This window comes from Gallus gallus, chromosome 11 (assembly GCF_016699485.2).
Source record: "Gallus gallus isolate bGalGal1 chromosome 11, bGalGal1.mat.broiler.GRCg7b, whole genome shotgun sequence".
Classification (NCBI taxonomy): domain Eukaryota; kingdom Metazoa; phylum Chordata; class Aves; order Galliformes; family Phasianidae; genus Gallus; species Gallus gallus.
Genome location: NC_052542.1, coordinates 15,233,939 through 15,251,277, shown reverse-complemented (window position 1 = coordinate 15,251,277; position 17,339 = coordinate 15,233,939). Strand labels below are relative to the sequence as shown.

General features: G+C 43.9%; 1 protein-coding gene across 14 annotated transcripts in view; it reads right to left on the bottom strand.

The window, feature by feature from the left end:
* CMIP (c-Maf inducing protein) overlaps positions 1–17,339 on the bottom strand; it is a 123,094-nt gene that overhangs the window by 47,121 nt on the left and 58,634 nt on the right. For 12 of the 14 annotated variants that reach the window (XM_040707166.2, XM_423491.8, XM_046899729.1 and 9 more), the window contains 2 exons: positions 9,687–9,812; positions 1,285–1,335 (listed from right to left, as the gene is read on the bottom strand). In XM_040707166.2, coding sequence (XP_040563100.1) covers positions 1,285–1,335; positions 9,687–9,812 — 177 coding nt within the window. Of the gene's footprint in view, positions 1–1,284; positions 1,336–9,686; positions 9,813–13,030; positions 17,296–17,339 lie in introns of those variants that run through there. The other 2 variants (XM_046899724.1, XM_040707168.2) reach the window with 1 other exon arrangement.

The window sequence follows — 17,339 nt, the reverse complement described above, 5'->3', positions numbered from 1 at the left end:
TGTAGAATAAGAAAATTTGCCTTTTTCTGCCTGCCGAAAGGGGAGGGAATTTATGGAGATACTGCCTTCACGCTTTAAGCTTCGCTGCCTCTTTGTTATCCTCAGGAGTTGCAAAGAAAGCAAGACCAGAACAGCATTGTGTTAATGATACTGTCAAGAAGCCAAAATACAGTGCCACACTGCAGCCCAGCCTTCTGCTATCAGCACCACTGTTCTGTGCTCGTTTCAGCAACTGGGGAAACAGGTTGCAGAATTTGCCAGTGGTCTGGAAAAGGAATTGTCGACGCTTGGCTCCTGCTGATAAGAACCTGGACCTGCTCAGAACACAATTCTGATAGACAACAATGGCTATGCAAAGCACACAGACACTGCACTTTTGTCACCCAACTATTTTCCAACACCAGGAGTATCAGAAACACCCACAGCAAAACCGATTTGGTGGGAGGGACTTCCTTCTATTTTCACATGTGGTTGCTGTCAGCAGGCTGAATTTTTGATAAACTGCACAGCTAACCTGGCTGGCTTCACTGAAACCCTGAGAGGAGAAGGCCTGAGCTGCAGAGCTGCACTTTGGCATCAAACCACAGGGCAGTGGACAGCCGCGCTCAGCACCTGGCCACAGCTGACTTCCAGCTGCATCTCACATCCATACAGATTCCATCCAAAGGTCAGCAGCTTCAGCTTGTGATGAGGAATGTTCTGCTTTGAGACACAACGCCGTCACTGTGACCCGCTGGCCCTGCTCAGAGCAAACAGCTCATTGTTCTGGTGGAGCACAAGAAAGGGCTGAGACCTCTGCAATGGAAACTGCCCTGAGAACTAAATAATTCCAAAGCGTGGACACAGACTGCAGCATAACAGACTGATGTTACTTACAACAAGCAACTCTAGGAGATGTTCCTTCTCCAAAATTTCTCAAAACAAACAAACAAAAGCCAAAAAAACATAAAATAAATCCAAGTAAACCTCGAGCCCCAAACATATGCCAGGGCTGCAGTCATTCCATAATGTGTTATATTTCACAGTGCAAATCCAAAACCATTCAATCGTTGCTCTGCTTCTATATGAATTTACTCTCTGTCTATGAGACCACGTCTTGATAACATCAAGCTGTGTAACAAATGAATGTGTCTACTTCTTCCAGGAACTGCGAAACTCACAGACGTTCTGATTTAGGGTTTGTGGAGGAAAAGAGACACGCACGGCTCTTGCAACCAAGGGAAGAGCAATGTTAAAATGTATTCCTAGAGATTTACAAGGAAAACTGTAAAGTGCAGGGCTTACCTTCCACTGCAAAGAATGGAACCACTGATCCCTCAGGTAACTGTTTGCAGCCTGCAATAAAAAAAGTTACAAATAGAATCATTAGTTTCTATCAGTGTTTCAGATCACTGAGCCAAAGCTCAGCAAGTCACCCATGTGTGCCCTAGAAGCAGCAAGGTTACACTCACTGTGTTCTTCTGAACTATACGACCTTGGCCAACTCCAACCCCAGCCTAACTGGAGTGAGGGAAACTCTACTCAGAGCTCCAGTTTTACATTATAACCAATTTATTTTCATTGAAAGCAATGACATGAAGACCTTGCTGCAAATATAAAACACTGAACCAAAACCCTATAAAACATTAACCTCCTTGAAGAGGTGTCCAGCCCAAAAGACTGTGAAAAAACCTCATTGATTTCAATCAGGTTTTGATCAGCTCTTTAATATCTGCATTCACTTTCTCCAGAGGAGAAAAGACGGGCTGACATTTTACTGGGGACGTATTGTTTTCTTCCATTCCTGTGGGTTTTTCCCCCCTTGTCCTGCTCCCCAGCTGGCCACAACGTGCTTCCATCACACCTCAGCTCTTTCAGTGACATTAGAACAGAGAGAAAAGCACAGCACAGGCAGACATGCACATACACGCATGGGCTGCTCGCAGCAACTGCACACGTGTTGCAATAATCGCTCCCAGGGATCACCCGTTTTTGTCCGTATTCAGCAGAGCTGCCAGAAATTCCCAGTGTTCATAGCCAACGAAGGAACAGTTCAGCACTCCCAAAGGTCAAAAGGCTCGGTATCAAAAAATATAAAAGCATCCACAGTGACGTAAATACGCATGCCTTAACAAGGTGACATCAGTTTGAAATATTTGAGTGGGTAGAGATGCCCTTTGGCTTTTCCAGCTCTATCTTGTCCCTGCCAGCGGGCAAGTTTTACTTGCAAATCAAAATGCTTTACACAATCAGTGAGAATTGAAGAACGGCCCGTCTGTCTCTATTAAAAGGGTATGGTTTCTTCGCTAGAGAAAAGCCACATGCTTCCAGCAATTTAAAGCATCCTTCAACCATTTTATTCTCCAGCACCTTCTTAGGTAAGTGTTCTCTGCAGAATGGATTTCACTTCCTGACAAAGTTCACTGATAACGTCAAGAATATTAGAAGGAAAAACGTTGCGTGGTTACCAAACCTGTGTTTAATCCCAGGGTCAGATACTGATCTCACAGTGACACAAATTTGGACAGATTTCTCGGGACTGAATGCAGTAACACTCTTTTTACATCTGTATTACACGTTATTTATTTTTATATACGGATGACAATCAATTGCTCCCCCAGTAGATCTCTGGGCAGCACAGCAGAATTAATCTATCACAGTCTGGGCTGATCACAGCATTCATCAAACACAGAATTTCCATCCTGTGCAGAGCATCGGCACTTCAGAATACGAAGTCGCTGCCACTCATATATACTCAAGACAGATCTTTTACCTAAATATGTTATAGAACTGAACTTCATTTAATACAGCTCTTGCTCTATTTTAATATAATAAAAAGGTCCAAAATAATTTGACACAGTAGGACAGGAAGATCATTTTTGGACATAATTACAAAGGCACAAAGTAAATACGCTCAGGCACTTTCTTTCTCCAATACAGCCTCTCATTCTTTCTCTCTCAAAAAAAAAAAACCAAAAACCCTGTCTTGGAGGGGGACAAAAACTCCAGCAGTGTTTTCTGGACAAACATCCCTGTCAAAGTGAGTGCTCATGATGATGCTAATTCGAGTTTTGTATATCGTTACCCATGGGAAAAACCTGTCAGCCCGCAGGGAGAAGAGGAGGAACAGAAGTGGCCACAGCTGAAGTACAGACTGTCAGCTGGAACCATCGTCACTGCCAGTAAAACTCTCAAGAACTGCAACAGCTGGTATTTGTAGTGCTCTGTCCGGAACTTCAAGTCCATTAACAACTTTGTCAGGATATATATATATATGTATTTTTAAGCACAGTAACCCAAGTGAGGCCAGAAGCCCACAGACCATAGGGCAGGTGACTTCCAGTGACTTGCTCCTGCCACCGGACTAAGCCACCCTCCTCTAGGAAGCTGGAAATGTTCTCTTCTGAAAGAAATTCTTGTCTTTTTGGCCAAGGTGAAGCTAAGAAACAACTTCCCTCCCTGGACCCCACTCTGACACCAAGCTTCGTATTCCAGCAGTACTTCTCTCAATCAGGCATAATGCCACCCTGCCTTAATCCCTAGTCTGACCATGACATGCCTTGAGCCAACAGCCACTCGAGTCTAAAGAAAGAGCAAAATGCTAGAGCCCTATAATGGGAACTGCTGAGAACTGTTAGTTACCCTCCTGCTGTTGGGATGTCATTAACTACAGATTATAAGAATGCTATAAATAAATAGAATGTATAGATATATGTAGATAGATTTTGCAACCAACTGGAGCCTTAAATTGGATGACAAAAACTGTTCCAGAGGACAACAGCATCAGCCAGAGACACCAGTGGAATGCAAATACAGAGAGAACAAAGAAAACACAATGTGAAAGACAAAAACAAACTGGAAAAGAGTTGAAACTTGAAAGCAGTGGCCTTCAAACAGCATTTTAAAAGGAAAATTAGGAAAGGAACAATGCATCATCTACATATAGACTACACGTTGGCTATTGGAAAGGAGAAGTGATCAAGGAAGTTTGCATCTGGATACAGGTTACAACTCAAACAACTCTCAAACTAGAACCTGCCAGAGTTCGAGCCACTTTTCAAGATCACTTCCAAGGAAAACAAAGACAAAGAAGACAAAGTGAACACAAAAAAACAAACCTTTAGGGAATTCCCTCTTCTATTAACGATCAGGAGTCAATGGTAAGAGGAACCTAGAACGCCGGTGGTTCCATCAGCAGCTCTTTCCACAGTGTTCAGCACAGATAGGCAGAGCTCCTTTAACCTCAGCAGCACTATCAGGATGGAGCAGCCTGGCAGCAGCTCCCTCCACGAGCACTAATCCTGCTGCACACCCTTCCTCCTGGCCAGCCACAAAACCACAGCTGGCTGCAGGGAGTACCCGACCTCGGCAGGGCTCAGCCAACAACACGTTCCAGCACAGCATCCCACGTTCCTCCCTCTTTTCCAGGTTGGCACCAACAAAGGGAGCATTCAGAAATATTTCTTTCTTACTGGGAAAATCTTGGGTGCTCATTGGCCACCACAGCACACACGCACTGATCCAGGGGTCCAAGTTACCATACATTTCTGAGGTTCAGGGCAATGAGCTCCAAACCATGCAATGCACTTCACTCCTATCTATCAACATAAAATGACACTTTGGGTCCCATGTGTGTTTTAGAGCCCAGTTCTGCTCCGAATTTTGATCCCAAATTCCATGGCTTTAGCAGGCTGGTGGGTGCCCCATGGTTTGAAGCTGTCTGCATTGTTAAGGCTTTCCACTGTTCTCATATAGCACAGTAGGAAAGAACTTTAGAAAACAGGAAAATTAGGCAGTAAAATCTGTAGAAGATGCAGGAAGATTGAAACTACATGTAGCTCCTTTGTCTACCTATGATTCCAATGAGCAGAAAGAACAGCTGCTTGAAGAAAGCCCGCTGTAAGCAGTACTTCTGTATGGTAGGGTTTCTTGCTTTTTGTTTTCAAAGATGAGTTGATCCTGGAACTGTGTCCTGAAGGGTTTTATGCTCCAATCTTTGGGGTGCAAACGTTCAGTCAGAGAGGAAAATCCACTGGGGACCAGCTGCAGTGCCAGCTTCATTCACAGCATTCATTTCAACAGTTTAGAAAGGGTTGCTCACAGAAGGAAAGCTGCACAGGAGATTAAGTGCCTGCATATACTGAGCTTTGGTCAATGTGAACAAACGTGCACCTCTGTTCAAAAGGGGAAGTATTTCTTCCTGCATCCAAACCACTTCACTTCTTAGCCAGTGAGTAAGAATGCGCTTTGTCATGAAAAAAGCAGTGAACTTCTAAAAAGTAGAGTTTTTTCCCTAAGAAATACAGGAAATCCAACTCTAGTTGCATGCCAGTGCTAAAGCCCCTGCAGCAACTTCCACCCAGGTGAGAGCAGACTAAGCAGGAACTTGTGCACTACTGAGAAACAGAGCACCTGAACCTGTGCGAGAAAGCAAGCACTTGATGAACAATGGTGAAGATCTGCAGCCAATATAGATATTCACAGCTCTGCTGACACCAACGTGCCTGCAACAACCAGCCACAGCAGAAAACATCACTTCCATCACACTACATTTGCCACGCTACCAAGCCTCTCTAGCAGTAAGTCAGCACTACGGCATCATTCATTACAGGCATGTGCATTACTCAGAATGCAAGAACAGGCTTGTCCACATAGCAGAAAGTTGCCATGTTTCTCCTTAGAACAGCACCCTTCACACATAATCTCCGATGGGATTCTGCCATCTGAAGAGATGTGGCTATAAGTAGGGTTTGAGGATCCAGATTCTGTTTTTCACTCTCCCCGAGTTTACTCTGTATTTCTATTTCTCTCCCTCGTTGCTCTCTGGTCAGCAGGATGTTCTTGCTCTATGCTTTTCCATCACAGGATGAGTTTTTGTCATGCTTTCCTCATCACATGTAAAGAGAGGAGGAGTCCTCCAAGGAGACTGAAACATAACATTATCAAAAATTCCAGTGAAAATGTTTACCGTGGGGACTCTCTGGCTAACATAGGGCTGAGCTGAGCGTGCAGCTGATGTGCCCATTGGGGTTTCCTGTCCTGCCTGTCCTTCCTTCTGACCATACCAAGATGTGAATACAACACCATGAGCAGAGGGATGGAGGCAGCAGCTCCATGGCATTCACAACCCATCCGAAAAGAGATGACAACGTGGGAGAGCACCATCACAACCAAAATACCAAAGCCTCTTTCCTGAGACTCTTCCTACATTTGCTGCTAAACAGCTTGTAAAACTATAAGCTTCTCCCCACCTCAATCACTTTCAATAGGTTGCTGCAGCTATTTCACTATCAATAGCAGCATCGCCTTCGTCAGCATCCACACAGCACCACAAAGCACATCGTGCCTTACAAACAGAAATGAAGAAAACAGCACGAAGAGGACAGTCTATTACTGATACTGAAGAGCTCACACTTATTTAGCTCTTATTTCCTGGCCTAAAAAGCTTGCATGCGATGAGCCAGCTCCAGCCCTGTCACACCTGCTATCTTCTTTGCAGAAAAGCAAAAAGAAGAAGTCCACGAGAGCTGACAGCTTCGTGCTGGGAGAACCAGGGACCAAAGCAGCTGGCCAGAGGAAGGAGAGCATGACACACTGGTGAACAAGTCGTCCCTGGCCATCCCTGCTTGTCCCTGCCGTCCCAGCACACACAATGGATGGCCTGAGCTCCTCAGTACTGTTGCCAACCCATGGCATACATGGATGCTCAGGCAACCCCAAGCAGAAAGCACATCCACCACAGTGACATTCCAACACCAGCCCAGCCCAGATGAAGCCATGTGCTGCCTGAGAACCAAATCCTCCCCTGAAACCCAGGGAGATGCATCCCATTATCATGATCTGATTTCCCAAGAGCTGCATCACTTCCAGCACTACTTGTCAGATCTCACGTGTTCAGGTGGGTTGGGATGGGTCAGTACTGCTTGGGGAGGACATGAGGATGATGTAAGGAAAGGTAATGGCACTCTTCCTTCTCTGACTCATTGCTGTGCAGTAATAAGCCAGAAATAGGCCCTGGTGATAGCAGATGGAGGGATGAGAGCTCCAACACGGACTCGATGTCTCATGCCTACCGCAGACACACACAGAGGATGTCCCAATGCCACACACTGACACCCACCCACGAGAACTGCTGGGAATGAATTTCCATTCTGAGGGAATTCCCAGCTACCCAAAGTTTGCTTCTGCTTCAAACTGGCAAAACAGAAGATGAAATTCCACACTTCTCTGCAATCTGGAAAACTTGTGATTCGTAACTATCGAAGTGCTTCATTTCATGTCAAATTATACCAGTAGTATCCCGTGGTACTAACGGATTAATAAAACATAGCACGTACAAACACACAGCACAGAATTAAAATTAATCAGAAATATGAAATAAATCATGGAGTAGAAGTCAAATGAATTCATTTAAACCTTTTCTTACACACAAATCTCATCTGGATCAGGTCTCTGAGGGGAAACAAAAACAAAGCCAGCAAACAGATTTCACCACAAGTGCACTTCAGAAGAAACCTTGGGAACATGCTTTGGACCAGTCTGACTTGTTCCACCATCACACACTTCCTGACAGCAGTGCCTGACATTACATCAGAGCGCTGCTGCTCAGACGAGCAGGGCTGAATGCTTTTATAAAAGACCTGAAATTTCCCATAAATATATTGAAGTGTCTTGGAAATCTGCAAAGAACTGAAGCATGCAAGAGCTAATTTCTCAGCATCTCAATTTCCCAGCGCCACACTGAACAGTGCTTTTGGATACCCAGGAGTATGTGTCACATATATAGAAATCCATTTCCATTCTTGCATTTTCATTTCTTAAGTACACTTTGTATAATTTTCAATAATACTTTCGATTTGTGAATACACATCCCAGCTGCATATGAGAAATCTATTTTGACATTCCCTCTGATCTGGCCATGTTTGATGAACCCAGACACTACTGGCGACTAAATCATACTAAAAACATCTCCAAAGCTTGTGTTTTCAGTTCTGTCGAAATTCCCACAGAGTCATACTGAAATGTGATCTATTCTGCATGGACAGTCCACAAAAAACCTAACTGAAAAAGAGCTCACTGCATTTCTGTATCAGTTCCTAGGAAGTTACGTAAAGGCATCAATCTATATGAAGAAAATACATCCATTCTTGACAAAACGTAATTATTTGTGGAGTTTGTTTATTTTAAAGAAACACATGCAGGCCACTCCAGATCCAATTCTGTGTGCCCCAACACACTGCCTTTAAACTCAGCAGGGAGCTGTGGGTTCACACTTTATCTTCTTTCCTATTAAGCAGGACAGTACACGTGTAACCGTTTCTGAGTGACCGTGCATTTGCCATGTTGAAAATCATCACAACCTGATGATATTTTTATGATACTCCAAAACAATCCCAGGCCCCCCCTGGAGAGCTGAGGTCAAGCTCTGTGCTCCCTTGAGCTACTGGGAAACAGCTCTGTGTATAAATGGGCCCCCCAGCCATGCAAAACAAAGGCAGAGGAGAGCTGGAGTCATCTTAGCACTACGAAGTCTTACTCGTACTGGTTTCCCACAGTTCAAACTAATCTTTTCTACACAATTCCTGCAGAAATCACTCAACCAGTCTGCTTACAGTCCTAGCCACATGAAATGCATATACACAATCCTGACTGTATATTCAACTGAAAAAACAAAGGGTAACAGAGAACAACTTGTCTTTGCGACAATGCTGAGAACTACTCTATGAGCTAAGCTGAAGTCACTTCAGTTTTTTTCAAGTTATGACTGCCTATAATTCTTCGGGGCTCCATCAGCTGGGTCTTCAGTTACTTTTCTCTTCTTAATCTAAAGTAATTCCAAAGGTCAGAGCTGTGGAATGCTCTTCTGTCACTACAACTTGGAGTGACCTAAGGAGCCCTATAAGCCCTCACTGGTGGATGAAAAAGCCAGGAATAATGAAAATGCAGTGCCCCATGCAAACCATAGAATCACTGAACAACCCAAGTTGGAAGGAACCCATAAGGATCATTGAGTCCAACTCCTGGCTCCACACAGGACCACCCAAAAATCAAACTATTTATCTGAGAGCAGTGTCCAGATGCTTCTCGAACTCCAGCAGCTCGGTGCTATGCCCACTGCCCTGGGGAGGCTGTTCCAGTGCCTGAGCACTCTCTGGTGAAGTGCCTTTTCCTGATATCCAACCTGACCCTCTCCTGATGCAGCTCCATGTCATTTGCTTAGGTTTGACTGCCGTCACCAGAGAGCAGAGATCTGTGCCTGCCCCTCTGCTCCCTTCCATGAGAAAGCTGCAGGCTGCAATACACAGCCTCATCTAAAATCTATTGGTGAAGATTAAATATCTTTAAAAAAAGGATATGTGTTTGTTCCACTGCAAGATATGGGTTTCCTATACAAACTGATCTGTTTTGACTTTTGATGGTTCCAGGCTCAAATTAGTGCTCCTTTTCATAGAGTGCTATTTTGATTCATACAATCAACAAGAAGATTAAGTTGTTGTGCCCAGATCTCACTCTGACTGTCAACCAACACGGACCATTCCAGAGCTATCACTGAGCTACTTTGCTGGCAGGAAGATAACTTGACAGCACGGAGTTCTCTGTCTTTTCTGAGCCCAGCTAATTAGGACTACATTTCATGAACAGCAAATAAAAAAATCAAGAAGATTCATAGTTAAAGAAAGAGAAATGTAATTCTGTGTTTACTGTACCTGAAGTAAGACAGTACCCCCCGGGATCGTGAGCTGTAAACAGTACTTAGGGGCATTCTCCCAGGACAGCAGTTGAACATCTTCAATAGCACTGTAGGAAATGGAGTTTTCCATGTACCCAGTTGGCTGCAAGGAAACAAAGGAGAGGGGAAAAAAAGTTTACTTAGTAGTCATCACAAGTTCCACAATCTCAGAGTAAGAACAGTACTATTACAATTATTTTTGATGATGAAAATAGATTGCAGTAGAACTGCAATACATTGTAAAACTGTAAAATAAAATGCCTACGCTGGCCATACAGCAGGGAGATCAGTCCCTACCTTCATCCAACTTGTTCAAGTAAGATTACCCAAAAAATAAATAAACAAACAAAAATTGAGTGGGCCAGGCTCAGGAGCACGGAATACTAAAATGTCAAATTAAATTTGGTTGGGATCTCAAACCAATGGAACTTGAGCTGTGAAGGTGTCTGACCACACTAATGCATTCAACGTAAGAAACAGCATCTCAATCACACAGACAAAAGTGTATCGTATTTAGGTGGTTCTATTCCAAACACTCTTGTTCTCCCTGGCTGTCCTCAGCTCTTAAGTTCACAAGCAAAAGCAGAGCACCCAACCTACTCATCTTCACTCACACACAAGTACCAGTTTCAAACTGCAGACACTGTTGACGCCCAATTTCAAGCAAAAGTCACAATTAAAACATAAATAGCCGCACTTTGCAATTACACGTACAACGTGTATTGACAGCAGCAAGGAAACAAGGAAACGCCTTATTAGCATCCTGATAGCTCTTCAGCATTGCAGAAGTACAACTATATCTGAAGTAGAGATAAGCTGAAATAATGTATATACACAAGCCCGCATAAAGTTATGTCCTATACATGAGTAAATACACAGAGATACAGGTGTGTATGTACTGGGTACACATACATACACTGCGCTTGGTATTGTTTCAACAGAGGTCCTCAAAGACAACACTCATCTGGCTGTGCTATAGTGTAAGCAAACTGATCAATACTGCCATGGCAGAGTTAACTGCTCTTCTGCAGAAATGTTGATTAATCCCCCCACAAGTTTAAGCCCTTGTGTTGGCCACATCTTGCAAGTGAATGGAGCTGATTACACTTAGGAATTATGTTCTTACTATTGCTGGTTTACATCTAACTGAAACTTAGTAAACTTACTCCCACTGCACCCAATACATGGATTATTTTTAATTGATGGTCTCGAAATAAGAAGACAAGGGAAAAAACACATCTTCTCTGGGGGCAAACAGGGCCAACTCTGAGCATCACAACACGGGATTCTGGGGGCGAGTGTGAAATCAGCAAGCTGCATTGGGAAGGTCCCTACGTTCTGTTGGTTTCTTCTTCTTTCTTCTGTAAGTTATGTGGGTGGTGCAGCTGGAAATCAGACTTCGAAGTTCATCTCATATATGGTCATAAGGCCATGAACTGCACTGTTCAAAACACACCTGGTGACCCCACCACGCAGCAAAGTCAGTCAGCAAGCCTATGAACCAAGCTTCAATATCATTTTAGACAACGCTTGCTACAGGAGGGCTCATTCTGTTTTAGCCCTCGCCGAAAACAATTTTCACTGTCTCTTTAACAAAAGCCTTGTTATGCAGGAAGTATGATAAACTTCTGCTTATTCATTACCCGCAATATTGTTCTACACTAGTAACTGGAATCCCAGTGGCTTAATGCTGATACTGTACGTCACGCGTTGCCTACTGGAGAGTAATTATCTTGTTCTCACAGGAAGCCAAAGGCCCAAGATCCTTTGGTAATCAGCATTACAACACTCAGGGAAAAATATGAAAACAGCCAGCAGAAAATCTAGTATGCTCAGGAGGCAAAGATATCAAAAACATGCTCTGAAAGACTGGAGAAGGGAGAAATCCCGGATCGACCGATGCAAACATAAAACGAGATGAATCAAGGCCATTTAAATTTCTCTCATAAGAAGGTGCTGACTGCCCTTAATACCCTCCATTAACTTTGAAGAAGACTTGAATTCTCACAGAATTTGAGCTGTAAACATGTACTACACAGATGGCTTCTTTCTCCAGGTGGAAGCTCCATGACAATGGAGTCCTTCGTACAGCGCGTCTTCAAGAAACATTTAGATGTTGTACTGAGGGACGTGGTTTAGTGGGAAACACTGGTGGTAGGTGGATGGTTGGAGGAGCCCCAGGGGCTCGAGGAGATGCTGGGTGCAGAGGCCAAAGGTCAGCCCCACACCAGTGTCCCTTCCCAAAGCCTTGGGCACGCACAGAAGTGAGGACGGAGTGGTGTTCCTTGTGCTTTCACAAGACCAAGCACAGTTCAGCCATTTATCAGGAAATGGCCTGAGGTAAAACGGCAGCCTGAGTCATCGGTTCATCTTAAAACACAGGCAATTCTGATGCTCAGGTATGTGCATGTCAATCACTGAGTCACTGCAGTTGACAAAGAAGCAGCACAAGTCCTCAACCTTCCCATTTGCCAGCAGGTCTCACACGCATGAAGCCAGGAGCTGCATCCCCACCCGCAGCTCATTCCATGGGAAACCCAAACCATAACATGGAAGAAGAAAATACATTTCAGTCATTTGCCAGAATACTTTTTAGCTGGTTCGGTCTGATTTGTAACATGAAAGAGAAACGTGTACGTTAACATAACATGGGGGGCACATCGTGGGGCAGGGACCTGAATGCTGCACCCCTGATGAGCAGTGAGACACTTCACATTCCAAAACCACAGCATCTTTAAGGAGCAATAAATCAAGTTCAGTTGAAAATGTTTTTATTTAAGAAAATAATAATTCTTATTTTTATAGCTGTCATTTCTGAAGAGGGGATTTATGTTTCCTGGCAAAGCCTGAGATCTGTCAAAGGAAGGGAGAAAATGCACTCTTCTCCTTCACTCTATAGAATTAATCCCGACTTAGAAAACTGTGCCCAGAGAATCTGCATGTGTCAATTTCCAGGTTTAGTTACAGCTCTAACTTCTGGCTAACTACCTGCTGCTGAGCAAGTCCTGAAGAACTCTAAGAGGCTCATAAATGAGAAAGAAATGTATTATGACAAACGAAAACCCAAAGTCACGGAGCCATTTTTCCCTTCATGTCAGCCTTTAGCCTCCTAACGAAATATGCAACTTTTTCCATTGGGAAATCAGGTATGTTTTAAACTCAGTGAGAACTTTTTTTCCCCCCCCCCCAGTTCTGCAAAGATTTATTAATCGTACAGCTTTGAAACAACTTGGTTCCAGAATAGCCACACACCAAAACCCACTATAAATCAAACCTTGGGGGAATCAGTGCTCCCAAAATTGGAAGAACATTCAGGCTCACGTGTAAGGCTGGCTTTCTCTTAGCATTTCTGGGAAAAGTCAGCAGCAGCAGACTACTCAATAATGCAAAAATCTGCCCACTTGTTTCCATGGGAAATTCTAAAAGGGAAAGAATAAACATGACGTCCATTGTTAATATGATGTTTGTAGGCACTTACTCATATAATCATCTACTAAACCTTCAGCTACATATTTTCCAAAAAGAGCATCTAGAAAATATGAATTCTACAAATATAGATGGTTATTTGCATTAAAGTGTATTTGGACTGACAACTTCCACCAACACAACAACAATCAAGAATGATTTTCCCAACTAAACACTCCAGCTGATGAGAGGAAATAGGGATGTTCCAAGTCCTTGTTCTTCCCCTCTCAGGTGCTCAGTTCTCCCTTGGCTGCTCTTAGCAGGCATGCTGCTGTACAGTGGGAACACGAGCATGCTGTACTAGCAGTAAGTCTGCCATACCCAACTAAGACTTAGCCTTGCTGAATAACGTGTAGGAAGAGCTGACTGCTCTGGAAACTTTGATGGGGGTGGAGACTATTCAGCCTGGACTCTGAAACTGCTGAAAACAATGGACGATTTGAAATAAATCTCTCCTAGGAGACATCCATGGCTCCAGAGAACGCCCCTGCAAATGTAGCTGTTTCTGATAAGAGCAATTAACATCTTTATTCATTAACTATATAACCTATCAGAAGGCATTTATCAAGTTAAGCAATTAGCAGTACTACACCATAATACGCAGCGCAGGGCAATTTGTTTCACTCTTGATATGGAAGAATTTACTGCCGTGTACACTTGTCATAATGACTTGAAAGAGTTTAAAGTCAATGTTAATCTCATGGAGATTAATGTGATAAGAAAACAGACGGGAAGACTAACAGCGGTGAGACACCCAGCTCCGTCCAAGAGCTGCAGAAAGGAATTTCTGAGCTCCCTTGGAACAACATTCCCACATCTAAACACTTCCCAGCCCCTGGCCTGCTCATCGTCACCATCAGCCTTCTGCTCCTGCTGCTGAGCTGGAGGTCTCATGTGTTTCACAACAAGAAGAGTCCTCACTTGTCCTGTGCGTGGTGAGTAGGAACACACTGGAGGAAAACCTCACTGATTTATACAAGCTGGGAATGCAACTCAGAACTTCGACAGTAATTCAACCGAGCCAGGCTTTGCAGCTAGCTTTTTGCAGCTTCTTTCCTCTACATATTTACGAGGACTGGGACTGAAGGCTGTTACATTAATTAACCTTACAAAACTGATAAAAATGTAACTGCTGCCAGGGAGAAGCTGATTATCCCAGGCTGTGCAGGAAAAAAAAAAGTGATCTGCAGTGGGCTCATCAGTTCTGTAGAACTACAGGAAATGGACAAGGCAAAACCATTCATCAGAGGGTTGGTGGGAAAGAACTGCTCTCCACGCTAAGACATACAGGTGCCAAAATCTGGGAAACCCATGCATGAGGCACTGGCAGAGAGAACTACAAAGTAATTCAGGTCTGAAAAAGTACAGAATAGAAGTTCGTCATGAAGAAGATGAGAAAATAAGGTCATATTATGTGGTATGTACCATGACAAGAGAGTCAAATAAGCAGGAAAAAAGTATTAATTATACTCCTTGAAATGCATATGGAATTTTTTTTTTTTAATGAGGAGATTCTTCTCCTCTACTGTCAAAACCAGCTGAAGAAGCACTTCAGCGTGTTCAGTTATTTTACCAACAGAACTATTTGAATTTCTGGGAGTAAAACAAGACCTGTATCTTCGAGACTTTCTGAAGACGCCCATCATCAAGAGGGCCATATCTGAGAGTCCACAAAAGACCAACGGTTTGTTTTTGTGACAAGCCCCACGTGTCAAAGGGAACACAGCTGGGACTCACAGCAATGCTGGATGCTCAGTAGCAATGGTACTGGAGTCCAAAAAGTTCTGTTTCCTGATTCCAACCGCTATCAGGGATGAGGGCTGCTATGAGCTGCACCTGACCAGGACAGGAAAGGGACAGAGCTGGCTGATGCGACCTGTTGGCACAGTATGGCTTCCATAGGCACCAGGTGGAGCACCTCTGCTCTGTGAGCATCTGTTGCAGCCTCTGTTGATTTCAGTGCTGGGGGCAAAGCATTTTGCAGATCAGAAGAGCACAGTGACAAAAACAGATTGCTCATCACCTAGGAATGCACTCTTATATTGCACAGACCGTATTTCTGAAGTACTCTGTAATTGCACACTATCCACCATGAGAGGAGAGTGAAACACGAATAACTCCAAATCTTAGCCTCCCAGTGGACTTAGAAAAATTGAGAGGATGAATTATTATCCCCCACCTAGAAAAAAACTGAAAGAAGGATTAATATCCCCCACCTATCAACCTAGAGGAAAACCTCAGTTAAGATTGCAGCTGCATCGTGTTCTCGATCATGCCCTAGGTGACATGAGAATTCAGGGAGATGTGGGAACACAGCTCAGGCTTCCTGAATCGAACCATGTGAATCAGCCCCGAATGCATCCTCCTCCTCCACAATTGCACAACCGACTCGTGAGAAGGACCCTTCTCTATTAGGGTTTGTGTTCCCTCTCATATGTCACTTACAGCAGTTTTGCCCTCCTGCGGAAGAGGTACTCAATGATTTTGACAAGATGGATAGGTTGTTTTTCTGCCTACCTTGAAATTACTTCAGGAAGGAACGGGAACAGCACAGCAGGTACATACCTTTCTACAGCAGCAGGAGTAAGCAGTGGGAGTTGTACAGACTTATTGCATAGGCCTATATGCACGCATTTTTCTGCAGAACAACTGTTAGTAGAATACTGGAAAATGCAGGCAAAACTCTGACTTTTGCTCAGAATACGAAGCATGTAGTGACTGCTAAGGAGATTTTTGCTAAGTCACCATAGCAACTATGATGTGACAGAAAACAAAACTGCATCCACAAACTGTTCACAAGTCAAGGCCGCTCTCTATTTTCAATCCTCTTTCAACGTATCAGACTCGTTGCATGCTATGAAATGCAACAAACGCTGACAAACCAGAGAGAGGAGAAAGGACCAAAGCAGGCATGATCCATGCTAAAACAAAAGGTCACCCTTTGATGACTATTTTAACCAGGGACAGCCTGAGAGCCAGAAATGCAAGACTATCAGCTGATTTCAGATACAAAGTTGGCACCTGGGAAATAGTCAGCCTGTTAAGTAACCATATTGATCTGTACTACAAAAGGAAAACCTCTGCCCAGCTGAGTTCTTCCGGACTGGTCTCGACAATGAGAAATCACTGGTGTAGGTAACAGCACTACATCATGTTTTCATTGCACATTGTGCTTGCACACACGGAGGTTTTCTCTGTTGGTTTGCAGATCTGCAAGGGCCTGCTGTTCTTTACCTCTAGTAGGTCAGCAGAAGGTGAAGAAGGAAACCACATGTGCTATCAGTAAGGTCACATCCGCTGCACAAGGATCTGCACCTCCCATGGAAAATTTCAGCTGAAAACTCCAAAGGTCTATGGCAGCTGCAAAGGAAGCAAGGCATTCATCTCCACTGTCTGTCAGTACAGAGACTAACCTGGAAGGTGCTCCAAGTACAAAACACTGAGTGGCAGAGAACCTAAGTCACCCAAGATCACACATCCCATTAGAAGCGTAGGACTTGACTCAGAGAGTGCAACCCTGCCAGCTCACGTTGCCTTCATCATGCACAGCCTAGCTCCTTTCTCAATGATTTTTATTTACAAATTAAACAACTGCAAAAACAAACAAAGCATAAACGTGCTATATATTAAGTTCTTGTTTTTTGCTTAACACTACTTCTCACATCCATGCTTTTTATCTGTAGAGCCACAAAACCATTAAACACCACATCAGTTGAAAAGATGAAACTGAAATAGTTTCAATTTATGCTTTTTTTCCTTTATTTTTTATGCACTTGTAGCCCCATAGCTCCCAGGACACCACATCCAATCTCAGCCTGCTGGTTGAGCACAGGACAGGGATTGCAGTAATCCAAGTGTGCTGCTTAATTCTCAACGGGGGATTCCCCATTCAGGGTAAGGATGCACAGGTCTGGAGTTCCCAGCAAAGTATGAGCACGGCTGTGTGCTCTGGATTACAGAGGAGAATTCACACATGCTGGATCCCTCAAAAAAGCCACAGGTGCTCTGTTATAGTCTCACTAAGCTCTCTGCTGTTCAAGGGAAAGAAGCAGGGACCTCCTGAGGACAAGCAAGGGCTGCCTGAAATCCCCTTCTCCTCCCCTTCCTCCCTTCTGCTCCAGGCAGAGGTAGGAAAACATGGTGGTCCCAGTGTCACTTTGTCTCA